The sequence below is a fragment of the Hyperolius riggenbachi genome, chromosome 5, assembly GCF_040937935.1.
Source record: "Hyperolius riggenbachi isolate aHypRig1 chromosome 5, aHypRig1.pri, whole genome shotgun sequence".
NCBI classification, from domain to species: domain Eukaryota; kingdom Metazoa; phylum Chordata; class Amphibia; order Anura; family Hyperoliidae; genus Hyperolius; species Hyperolius riggenbachi.
In genome coordinates, this window is record NC_090650.1 from 359,765,094 (window position 1) to 359,777,408 (window position 12,315).

Below are 12,315 nucleotides of genomic sequence, written 5' to 3' on the forward strand. Positions count from 1 at the left end.
CAAACAGGTTGCATTCCGGGATATTGTTTGTAAGTCGAGTTCTGTGTTAAATATGATGAAATGTGGATAAATTATTTACTTTCAGACAACTCAGGATTTTGACATATAGTATAAACAATGATATGATTTTTGGTAGTTTTCAATGTGCTTTTAAAAAGCAGTTCTCAACCAAATAATGCTACTTACCCGGGGCTTCCTCCAGCCCCTTGCAGCTGACACGTCCCTCACAGCATCTCTGCTCACAGCCGCTGGCCCGGGGGTCTCCGTCTGTGCAGAGGCTGACCTAGAGGTTGTCCTCTACTGCACCTGCGTGAGCATCACTGTAAATTAAGTCCACGTTGTCTGCAGCCTGCGCAGTACACTGCGGACAACGTGGACTTGATTGACAGCTGCGCTTGCGCAGGCGCAGTAGAGGAGTTTGGCCTCAGCACAGGCAGAGACCCTGGGCTGGCGGCTGCAAGCGCGGATGCTGCGAGGAACGTGTCGGCTGCAAGAGGCTGGAGAAAGCCCCTGGTAAGTAGAGCGGGTGAAAGCATTATTTGATTGATAACTGCTTTAACCACTTAATCCTATCTGGACGGATATATCTGTCCAGATAGGCTACACTGCTGCCGTTGCCCGGTGCACGCGATTCCTTCGCCTTCCGTTAGCCCGGAGATCAACAAATGGGAACAAAGTTCCCATTAATTGATCTAAATCCCTGTATGAAAGACCAAAACCGTCAACTAGATTGTTCTGTCTTTCACAAATCCCCTTCTGCCCCATCCACTCATTAGTTCCGCTTTGCAGAGGAACTTTCCACATGCAGAAGTGAGCTGCAAATAGTAAAATTACATCTAGAGATAAAAATTCCCAGATAATGACATCTTTTACTTTTAAAATTAGCCCCTTACCTCCCACACTCCCAGATAGGTACACATTTTTTTTGTTAAAAAAAAAAAAATATATATATACAATAAAAAAAAAATTACATAAATAGTTACCTCAGGGACTGAACTTTTTTAATATGTATGTAGTAAAGTATATTACTGTTATTTTTTAAATCATGGGCTTGTAATAAGTGATGGACGCAAATTGTAAAAATGCACCTTTATTTCTAAATAAAATATTGGCGCCATAAATTGTGATAGGGACAGAATTTAAACGGTGTAATGACGGACAAATGGGCAAATAAAATGCATGGGTTTAAATTACGGTAACACGTATTATTTTTAGGCTGCTTTCACAGTGAGACGTTACAGGCACACGTTGGTGCAGCCTGTAACGCACCCCACCGCACAGCAATGAAAAATCAATGGGCTGTTCACAGTGCTCACGTTGCGTTGCACAGTAACGCTGCACGTTCGTTTGAAGTGCAGCATACTGTGCGTTCTAGCGGCTTAAGCCGCGTTAGACTGTATGCACATGCTCAGTATGTTTTTTTTTTTATTTCAGGAGCGGAGAGGAGGCGGGGAGAGGCCGCTACGTAGCCAGGCACATGGCTACTTGACATTCACTGCACTTGCAGTGTTTACTTCTTGGAGCGGCCACTGATTGGCTGGCGGGACCTTGTGATGCGGGAGCTCCGCTCACGTGGTCTCCGCAGCGCCTCCGACAGAGCAGGCGCACCAAGAGCTGCTTGTAACGCGGCTCTTGGTAGTGTCCTGCTCCAACACCACCAGGAGTTGCGTTAGGGGCACGTTATGTGCCCTATAACGTCCCCTAAACGCAACATCTTGGTGAGAAAGCAGCCTAAAACTATAATGGCTGAAAACAGAAATAATGAATTTATTTCATTTTTTTCCTTAATCTTCCTGTTAAAATGGATTTATAATAAAATTCTTAGCAAAATGTACCACGCGAAGAAGGGCCCATTTCCTCTATTGCGGCGCGATTTCGTCACAAAAGTCACGCTAACTAATCCGCATGCGGTTGCAGTTTCGTTAGCGTTTGTATGCTGATTTGCACGCGGAATCACTCGCGGTTTGCGCTATGCGATTTTAACCATGTCAATGCCGGCATGTATTAACATGGGTTTTTAAATGAAAACGCACGCGAAAACGCATGGAAAAACCGCAAGACTGAAATGCTTGCGGTTTTCCTATTTAGCTACATTACCGACAAGTCGCGTGCGGGTGTGCGGCGTACGAATTGTAATGGGTCTGCTGTGCAGATTTTTTCTGCATGACAAACCGGACAGAATCCCGCACAAGTGGAAAAAGGCCCATACAATTCTATTGCTTATGCAAATCTGCAGGCAGAAAACGCATGCAGATTCGCTGTATTGGAAACGGGCCCTTAATGGTGGCAGAAAAAACAAGATATAGATCATTTCATTGTGATAAGTAGTGAACGTTTTTGGCAAATGAATGAGAGGTGAATATTGCTCGGATGCATAACGTGAAACAACACTAAAGGCTGAAGTGGTTAAAGGGTTTTAAATTACTTCTAACATTTTATAAAATACATTCAACATCAAAAATATGTAATAGGAAAAAGAACAGTATTGTATATTTTGTACATGAAGACAACTTCGTATCTCTGAACCATCAGTAGGGGACTGTCTATCACCATTGAATTGACTGGATTCTCTGGAGGAATATTTGTACAAACATAAGGTACATGTGCCATCTAGTGGCATAACCAGGGTGGTGCATAGCACCAAATTACTTACAACTATATACAGTATAACCATATACATCAAAATGTTCATGTGAAGTTCCTGCTTCCCCTGATTACTGTGATGTGTTGGAGAATTCCATTCCCCGATGTGGCAGGTGACATAGCCGTGATTGTGCCTTTCAAACACAAAAGAAGGGTTGAGTTCTCTATGCGATATTCTTATTTGCACTAACATAATGTGAATTACAGGAACTTTTTGATTATCCTTTTGTTATTATATATTGATTCAGAATGGATTATTTATTTCCATGAATTGTGTTACCCATTACGCAATCAAGGAACAAATGTTTTGCCATCAAAGACACTAGCATTTTTTTACTCAAATAATATCTCCTTCACAGAACAAATGTCCATTGTTACTTGTTAAGAGAGTCTCCTAGCGTAATTCACTATTGTTGATTAAAGAGGATCAGAGAAACTTTTACTCATTGCATAATTGTGTTCCTTTCATATAGTTTAAAGGGCATTCCTCAAGCCAAATACTTTTTTTTTGTTTTGTTTTAATACTCTTTATTCCCTATAAACTAAACAAGCCTCGCCCACCGCTTTTCAGAGAGCCTTGGCACTCAGTCCCAGGTAGCAAGAGCTTATGGGAGCTCAGTCTGGGCAGGAGGAGGTTACTAGCCAGATATTTCAGAGGCAGAGGGGAGGAGGGGGAGTGAAATTGTCTACAGGCTGAGAGCTGGAGATGCTATCAGCTTGCCTCAGTGTAGTGTGACAAACAACATGGCTGCCCTCATTGTATCACAACAATAAATAAGCATAAACTTTTGAAGCTGTTTGCAGCTAGATTTGCTGTGTAAACTATCTAAAAGTTAGATAAGATATATAGACAAGTTATAGTTACTTTTTCATCTCGGATCCGCTTTAAGTCTATTGAATGTTTGCTATATGTTAAAGGAGATACCTGTCAATCTTGTGGCCACTTATGTAAACTAGAATGCATAGTTTATAGCAGTCTCTGCTAAATAAAGACATAGTTTCACATACTAAAATGTACAGTATGTCCTTTTGTATAAGTAGTTGATCCGCAAAATCATGTATATACGGTCTGTCTTATGCCTGGTATACACTATGTAATTTCCCATCAATTTGACTGGTCGAATTGATAATGGTGTGTACCAGGCATGAGGACTGGAACCCAATAGAGCAATTTTCTGAGCATTTAGGGAGTGATTCAAACGGCTAGCGATTTCCCTAAACGCTCAGCTAATGTTAATGGAGCGATTCCACTGGAGCGATTGCGATTACCAAAATCGCAAACACAGGACATGCAGCATTTTTGAGTGTTAGCGATTAGCGTTTCTGCAATGTAAAGTATATAAACGCTGGCATAATCGCTCGTCAAAACCTACACAGAGCGATTTTGCATTACTGCACACTGAAACAAAATTAAAATTGACCAATCAGAATTAAAAACGCTAATCGCTACACAACAGCTGGCAAATTGATTACACTTTTTAAAATCGCTACTGAAAACGCTCATACAAAATGCTAGCATTTGCGATTAGAGATAGTGTTTTGTAGTGGGTTCCAGGCCTAAGGACGGATTCCACCGAGCCAGCATACGTCTTGCAGGATGCACGCCGGCACTTATAGTGATGTGAGTACGCATCCGAATCCCTGTTGCCCTGCCATACACGGCTATAGGGATTCGGGTGCGCGCTGCGGTAAAATGCAGCATGCTGTCCGAACAGCGCAGGCATGCGACTCGGACGCCGAAAGCTATTGGTGGAATAGGCCGCATTTCCCCACACCAGATCGCATGCAGGGAAAATGCTGCGGATTCCACAGCAATGGAAACAGGCCTTTGAGGCTCTTTCACACTGCAAATCACAATGCGATTTTGCTGCAGTTTTCACTGGATGCTGGGAACGCAAGGAGAAAATACTGAAACATGCAGCATGCAGGACTTTGCAAATTCACATCGCAATCTAATTGCAGCAAAACCCTGTTTTGGAATATATAAATCAGAGCTTAGTGTGTACTTCGTTATTGTTCTCCTGCGCAGAAAAGGTCACACTTGTGAACAATTTGGGAGACTGAAGGTGGTGGGCACATGAGTTTCTTATTCATGTCACTAACTGTCCATTAGAGGAGTTCAAAATCTAATCTACTTCAGTCATAGTCTACTGTCCTTACCATAGTCATGTGTAGGGATGGTCAATGAGATGCAAGATTATGCAAATATTGTATACAAATATGTGCAGCTTCTAAATGGAGCAATCAATCTAAACTTTGCTGGGACTTGATTGGCCCATTTTTAAACTGCATAAATTGGCATATAACATTTACATAATCCCGCATCAACTTGGAATTACTTGCATTTAATTGACTATTTCTGGTCCATGCATATATTGTCCTGGCTGAAATTCCAGCCTGAGGCCCTGCAAGGAGTGCTATTCACTATACCATCGTGCTTACCGGCGATCATAGGCAAGATTCCAGTCTCGCCCCATGCTTAAAGAGACTCTGTAACAAAATTGAGCCTTATTTCTTCTATCCTATAAGTTCCTATAGCTGTTCTAATGTGCTCTGTCTTACTGCAGCCTTTCCTAGTTGCAGAGTGGCTGTGTTATCTCTGTTATATGATCTAATCCTCTCTCCTCTGTCGGGCTCAGGCAGTCAGGCTGGAATGTGCTGTGCTGCTTGTGATTGGATAAAAGCTATACACACCCTCTCCAGGCCCCCTGCACACTCTGTATGACTCACACACTTAGCTACTCTCAGCCTATCACTTGCTATGTCTTTTGTTTGTAAACACTGCATAAAAATGGCAATTACAAGCCTGGATTGCAGCAGGGAGTGGCAGAAATAGCACAGAGGGGCCCAGGAGAACATAATGAATAGAATGGTATGCTTTTTATTGTAAGAATTTAAAAGTACAGATTCTCTTTAAAGTCCTGTGATGTAAAATGCGTAAAGTTTTCCTTTTTACATTCACCAGCACAACAGATACTCACTCTGTGTATACTGAGTACATTAACTTTAGAAGAAGAATTTACCTTATACACAACTTTAACAAGTTCCATGGCAGTCAGCGGTTTCCCAGAATGCTCCTGCAAAGCTAGGAAGATCTGCTCCTCTCGTGCCTGTCTGTGAGTAATATACTCCTGAATTTTGCCGGCTGCTCCTTGGATCACAGGACCATGACCTGCAGGTAAAAAAAGAAAAGGTGTCTAGTTGTTAGGCTTGAAGAAAAATCTGGCTATAGCCAAAATCCACTATTGTTAATAGCATAAAAGCAGCTCAGCTGTATACATTACAGGGGATTATTCTTCATGCATCATATCAAATGTGTTACCTTGTTTGTATCTGCAGACAGATACATGCACAGCACAGCCTTCCTGCCAGAAAAGTAAGTACCGGGTGTGTCAGTGTGCTTCAGGTGTACCCCTCCAGCAATGTAGAATACAGCCTTCTATGTTCAGCTAATTACACTTGGGAGGAAGAAGGGAAATTCTGGGCAGTCTGTATTTTAAGTGACCTTAGCTCCAGGTTTAAAAACAGAAGGTATGTTTATAACTGTGTATGCTGTTGAGGGGCTGAATCAGATGCACCATCTTCAACATGCCATTGGCAATGCATGATGGAAAATGTAGTCAGTGGATGCAAGTACAGCTCTGTGCTCGCATCCATGGACTATATTTCCCAGCATGCATCGCGGTGCAGATAACAGCGCCAGAATTTACAGAAGTGGCATACCGGCAAGCTGCCGGTTGATTGGAGAACATGATGCATATCATGCAGGCCAGGGCCCAGAGGGGGCAGCACCCTGTAGGTAAGTAGTGATTCCCTTCAAATTTATTGAAGTGACGAGATCAGAACAGCCAGGTAAGAGGATTTAAAAATTGCGTCAGCTTCCACATTCCTCTCATTTCAGGTCTCCTGTGATTGTATGTTGCACACACCTGGGTATATTTTGTCAGATTTCACTTCCAGCAGCCTTTCTAGGGACTTCATGTAGTCATACAGCTCCTCAAAGACAGTGGTCCCTTCTCCCAGAATGCAGTCCCCGCTGAAGATCGCATTTTCTTCCACTAGCAGCAGTGCCATATGATCATCAGTGTGCCCCGGTGTATACAGGACTCTGTGGAATGCAAGCAATTAATTCACTGGGCTTACAATTACAACAAACATAATGAATGACACCTTATGTAAGACTGAGCTGGTGGGGAAAAAAAAAACCACTATCAATATCAATACCATTTTGGGAAGACAGAACTCAAGCTGTATTTATAACCATTTGTGTAAGTGGTGGCAGACCCTGTTAGGCTAGGTTCACATATGGTGCGTTGCGGTAGAACGGTCATATTGTAACAGGGCTTGCCGCACTGCAATGCACCACCTATGCAGCATTCACAGTCAGCGGGTGTGTTGCAGTATAACGGCCTGCAGATTTATAGCACACTCCATGCAGTGAGTTACCGGAAAAAGCGTGCGGAAACAGGTACAGTGAAGCATACTTTTAATGTGACGCAATATGTGAAGAACGTGCAATGGCAATTTCCCATTTCATTGCGATCCTGCTGTTACAGAAACGCAACACCCACTGTGAAACTAGCTTTAATGAACGTACTGATTGAGCAAGCACTGCTACTTCTACCATAAAATAGGCAGGAAGTCCTGCAGATGCTAACACTTACTTATTGGAGACATCTCTGGCTTATAATGTCTGAGGTGCTCAAGGGCACTATTGTTCGATTGACCTGAGCAAGCAGGGAAGATCCCATGAAATGCGTTGTCTATTTTGGTGCTCAGATAAAACTTCTTTCCAGTTTATGCTGGCATATTTCTACAGGAGAGATAAGACCAACACTGCCTTTTAAACAGCAAGTGTTTTTTTACATACTGGGCACTCCACCAGTGTTTTTTTTTGTTATAAGTTGTAACATACCTCACTTGGGAGATTATTTTTTTGAGTTCAGCCCTAAAGTGCTCTAAAGGAGTGTGACTAACCAGTTCCTGTGTATAGGACCGGGGAAAATTGGCGTTAGTATTCTCTCGGCAGGCTCTTAGGGTGGTTGCAAGTGTATGCAATTTATCCTTGTGGGTATAAGAATCTTTCTTCTTTTAGGCCTCGTTCACATTGCGCTCCTATCGCGTTCACATTGGCTGTTTGACGCTTTTTTGATTTTTTTTTGTGCGTTGGATGTTTTTGTTAAGCGCTTTTGCAGAGCAATTGCGGTTTTTTCACTTCCTGACGTCAGTCAGGAAGTGAACTCTTTGATCCGGAAAAGAATAAATACAATGTATTCTAAAAAAAACGCTCACGCAATCGCTGCACAAAGCGATTTTGTGAGCGTTTTGCGTTTTCCTATACCTTCCATTGAGGCAGAATCGCCTCAAAAGTGGCCCATGCAGCGCTTTTCTGAGCGGATTTGGAAACAAACCGCTCAGATGTGAACTTTCTCATAAAGAATCATTGCACAAGCGCTTTCGGGGTGATTTTGAAAATCGCCAGCGCTTAAATGTCAAAAACGCCCCTAGTGTGAACGAGCTCTCAGAGGCTCCTGAAATGTGTAGAAAATACCAGGAACGACAGTGTTTTGAATGGCTTATAAGGGGACACCGCTGAACAGGACTGCTTAGCTGGCATGAGGAGGAAATGAAGGAAGACGTGTAAAGACATCCGTGGTACTGGCTTAGGCCTCGTTCATATCATACGCGCTTACGTGCGCATTTGGAAGCATGTATGATGTGCTGAAACGCAGGAATGGTAGAAGGGCATAGTCAGCCCTTCTACTGTTCACATCTACTGCGCTGTGCAGCAGTACGATGAGCTAGGAAGCGCTTGCGTACTGCTGCATGCATTTTGCCCGGAAAGCGCAGAGCTGATCCCATCACTGTCAATGGATGGGATCAGTAGCGCAGCGGCGCAGATGGCATGCAATCGTATGCACTGCGTTCGGATCGCAGGGCCATCTGCGCTAGGCAGATATGAACGAGGCCTAACCAGGAGAAAAATATTACCAATTACTTCATATTTCTACAACCTGTCCCATTGCCTGCCCCATCCCTACCAGCCAGCAGTATCTCTAAGGAACCTACACAGGAGAGCAAAAATAGCGGATTTTGGCAATTGTCATCTTTTGTCTGTAGGTACCTGTAATATATTAGCTAAACTGCACCAATTGTATTTTTCGGTTTCTTTGAAAAATGTAAAGAGCTACAACAAAATTATGAACTTCCTCTCAGAGACTGCTTGTAGCAGGAATATACAACTGTACGTTAGGAACACAGGTCTTCCCCATGTCCCGTCCTTTCCGTTGTGTATAATCAGTATCATAGCAAATAGAGCAAAAAGACTACACATAATAATGTGTATCATAAGGGACTAGATACTATAAATGCTAAACACAAGGAAAGATGCCCCTTCTGGAGACATGGTATTGAATAAATCAAGTAGCAAATCCTATTATGATGCAAAAAAATATGTAATTTTATTAAGGACTTATCCAACAACATAGGTTAAAAACAGTTAAAAAAAAAACACCTTCTTAATCTGATTGTAATCAGAAATCCCTCCAGTAGCCGTACAATCAAGTGAAAACAAATATATACAGGTGAAAAAAAAAAAAAAGACTGCCGTTCACAGTGCAAAATAGCATGAATTGCACAACCCGTGAAAAAATCCATACAAAAATTATATTCCAATCCTTTTAGAATAAAAGTGCTGCGTGCTAAAAGTTACAAAAATACAAAGTAGTGCAAAAAAAAAAATCGGGATGACAAAGTACTGATTTAAGCTTTCTTGGCCCCTGTTGCATGCAACAGAGGTCCCGGGTAAGCAAGGCTATTAGCCCCATGCACGGAAAAAGCGTGAGTGCCCTAAAGCACCCCCGCAAAACGTGCACGAGTAGCCACGGGCCCCACAATGCAGCAGGGCCCTTCCGGTTGTTCCCCGAAGGGAACCTTCCCCCTTTGCCATCGGCTCAGGGGGTGGCATCCTCCAACACCCGAGGGGTTGGAGGATCCTGGGGTCCTCCGAGGAGGACCCCGACTGTGCCCAGTGGTTACCCAAAGGGCCTGGCCATGTGGCATCCCACATGGTCCGGGTGGCTCCCCCGAGAGGGAGCCGGGTGGGAACCGAAGTCCCCTGGGAACCGAAGTCCCCGGTGCCAGCAAGCTGGCCCCGACCTTGCGGCCGGAGTGATAAAAATTCCGCACTCTCCCTAGCCAAAAGGCCGGGGAGCTGCGTTAGTTGGCGATGCATATGGGCAGTACAGACCAAAGCACCCTACTTCCGCCTGAGATCTGCCACATCTCAGGTTTTTTCAGGTGCACCTGGAGCGCCACTTCCAGGGGCAGTACGCCTAAGCAAAGCCCTCAGCCATTCAGCCTCGACCATGGTAGATCCATTCAATCAGCCCCTGAGAATTATGAACCAGGACGGACACCTTTACTGGAGGAGCTGAGGGTAGACCTGGACCTCTGCTCAACTCGTTCAAGGCGTCCTCCCCGGGAGAGACGAGACCGGGTTCCCAGTAACATGCCTCCCAAAAACCTCAAGAACAGATACTACACTTGATCTTAGCCAAAAGGCCGAGAAGCGATGACAAAGTACTGATAGTGCATCTCATGGCTGAGCCTCCATAGAAGCAGCCGCACGCTGCGAGCGCGTAGGGCGATATTCTCCTTCTCCCTCCAGCACTTTCTGTGACTAGTTTATTGTATGCAATATTCTCATATGCAATTCATGCTATTTTGCACTGTGAACGGCAGTCTCTTTTTTTCACCTGTATATATTTGTTTTCACTTGATTGTACGGCTACTGGAGGGATTTCTGATTACAATCAGATTAAGAAGGTGGTTTTTAATTGGTTTTTAACCTATGTTGTTGGATATGTCCTTAATAAAATTACATATTTTTTGCATCATAATAGGATTTGTTACTTGATTTATTCAATACCATGTCTCTAGAAGGGGCATCTTTCCTTGTGTTTAGGTCCGTACACACGCCGGACTTTAGGCAACGACGGGTCCGTCGTTGCCTCCCGCTGGGTGGGCGTGCCAGCGACAGTCCGGCGTGTGTACGCTCTGTCGTCAGACTGATACGGCTGTTCCTGAGCGATCCGCCGGGCGGATCGCTCAGAAACAGCCGTATCAGTCTGACGACAGAGCGTACACACGCCGGACTGTCGCTGGCACGCCCACCCAGCGGGAGGCAACGACGGACCCGTCGTTGCCTAAAGTCCGGCGTGTGTACGGACCTTATAGCTTCCCGTTGTGTATATACAGTAATTTATTCCTTTATCTATGGACATCGGTGTCAGTGACTTACTTCAACGTAGCTCCCTCTGTTGTTATCGTATCTCCATCTTTGAGGTAAATGTACTTTTGATCTCCTGTGCCAATGACCTCTTCTCTGTGGGGACTGCGCGGAAGCTTGCTGATACTGCAACCTGAGCCTGCTACAAGAAAACAATGGTTAATTTGCATATATTCAGCAGTGATGCACTGGGAGACATCTCAAACTCACTCCAGCCTGAATTATCGCAAATTCTTTCTGTTTTAGGAAAGCAAACTTTTGTTTTTCTTAACATCTTAGTAAGGGGGCTTTTAGGACCATTGTAGTCCCTTACACACTCCAATGAGTTCTGGGTCACCATGAGCTTGCTGGTTAGTCTGTGCCTCTCGGATTTACAAGCCCTACTCTATAGAGCCAAATTAATCCATGCCATGCACTGATGAGGATCAAACAATCCGAAACAGTCTGTGCATCGCCGCTCGGCCTTTTGGCTGCGATCAGGGGTAAAACCTTGGTTGTGGTCGGAAGGGCTTAGCGAGAGGACCTCCTTTTGGGGGTCCTAGGAAAAACAGAGAGGCGAAGGAGGGAGCCATGGCGGACTGGCGGAATTTGCGCAGCTCCATAAAGGTGGAGGTTGCTAGAGACCAGATCGGGAGTGTCAGCCTGAGAGATGTGGTGTCGGATGTGATGTTCAAGATATTCAATGTCCAGGTAACGGATCTACATTCGGTTCAAGATTTTGTTCATTTGGGTTTATTTTGTTTTACGTTTCATTCAGAGGAAACCTGCATTGCTGTGTATGAAAACTGGAAATTTAAAGCTTTCTCAGCGGACTATGCCATCCTGAGGAAGATGTCGGTGGAACTTTGCTTTGATCCTGGAGTGAAGGAACTTACTGTACACTGCTACAACCCCTACATGGAGGAGTATGTGGTGAGGACTTTTCTTTTGAGATTTTGTTCTGAAGTCAGCGAGGCTCAGAGGCTGTACAACCCATTTGGTTGCTACAGGAGCAAGCTGAAATACAAAGTTAAATTGCTTCCAGATGCAGATGGCTATGGCGGCACGGTGCACCCCCCAGCTTCCTTCCATGTGGCTGGGGAGAGATGCACCATTTACTATCAGGGCCAGCCTAAGTACTGTAGGGGGTGTTTTGAGTACGGGCACATAAGATCAGAGTGTCCCAATAAGATGTGTTGCCGGATATGTAAGGAGAGGGGCCACCAGGCGTCTGCGTGCCCTGCACCCCGAGTGTGTGATCTGTGCGGGGTGGGGGGTCACATGGCCCGGAACTGTACTAAGAACAAGGGACGCAGACTGTTCTCATATGCTGGGGTTGTGAAGGGGGAGGTGGGAGGATTGTTTGCTGGGTGGGCGGAAAAGACTCCGTTCTCTGTTTGTGT

At 44.4% G+C, this 12,315-nt stretch overlaps 2 protein-coding genes and 1 pseudogene across 4 annotated transcripts in view; 1 reads left to right on the forward strand and 2 right to left on the reverse strand.

The window, feature by feature from the left end:
• LACTB2 (lactamase beta 2) overlaps positions 1-12,315 on the reverse strand; it is a 42,241-nt gene that overhangs the window by 10,135 nt on the left and 19,791 nt on the right. For 2 of the 3 annotated variants that reach the window (XM_068237495.1, XM_068237494.1), the window contains exons 3-5: positions 10,946-11,075; positions 6,573-6,751; positions 5,667-5,815 (exon numbers count right to left, since the gene is read on the reverse strand). In XM_068237495.1, the coding sequence (XP_068093596.1) occupies positions 5,667-5,815; positions 6,573-6,751; positions 10,946-11,075 (458 nt within the window). Of the gene's footprint in view, positions 1-2,675; positions 2,778-5,666; positions 5,816-6,572; positions 6,752-10,945; positions 11,076-12,315 lie in introns of those variants that run through there. The other variant, XM_068237496.1, reaches the window with a different exon arrangement.
• LOC137520048 (U2 spliceosomal RNA) lies at positions 10,111-10,218 on the reverse strand (annotated as a pseudogene).
• Positions 11,827-12,315, forward strand: part of XKR9 (XK related 9) — a 66,640-nt gene continuing 66,151 nt past the window's right edge. Inside the window, exon 1 of the mRNA XM_068237493.1 lies at positions 11,827-11,845. The gene's annotated coding sequence lies outside the window, so the exon portion shown is untranslated. The remainder of the gene's footprint in view (positions 11,846-12,315) is intronic.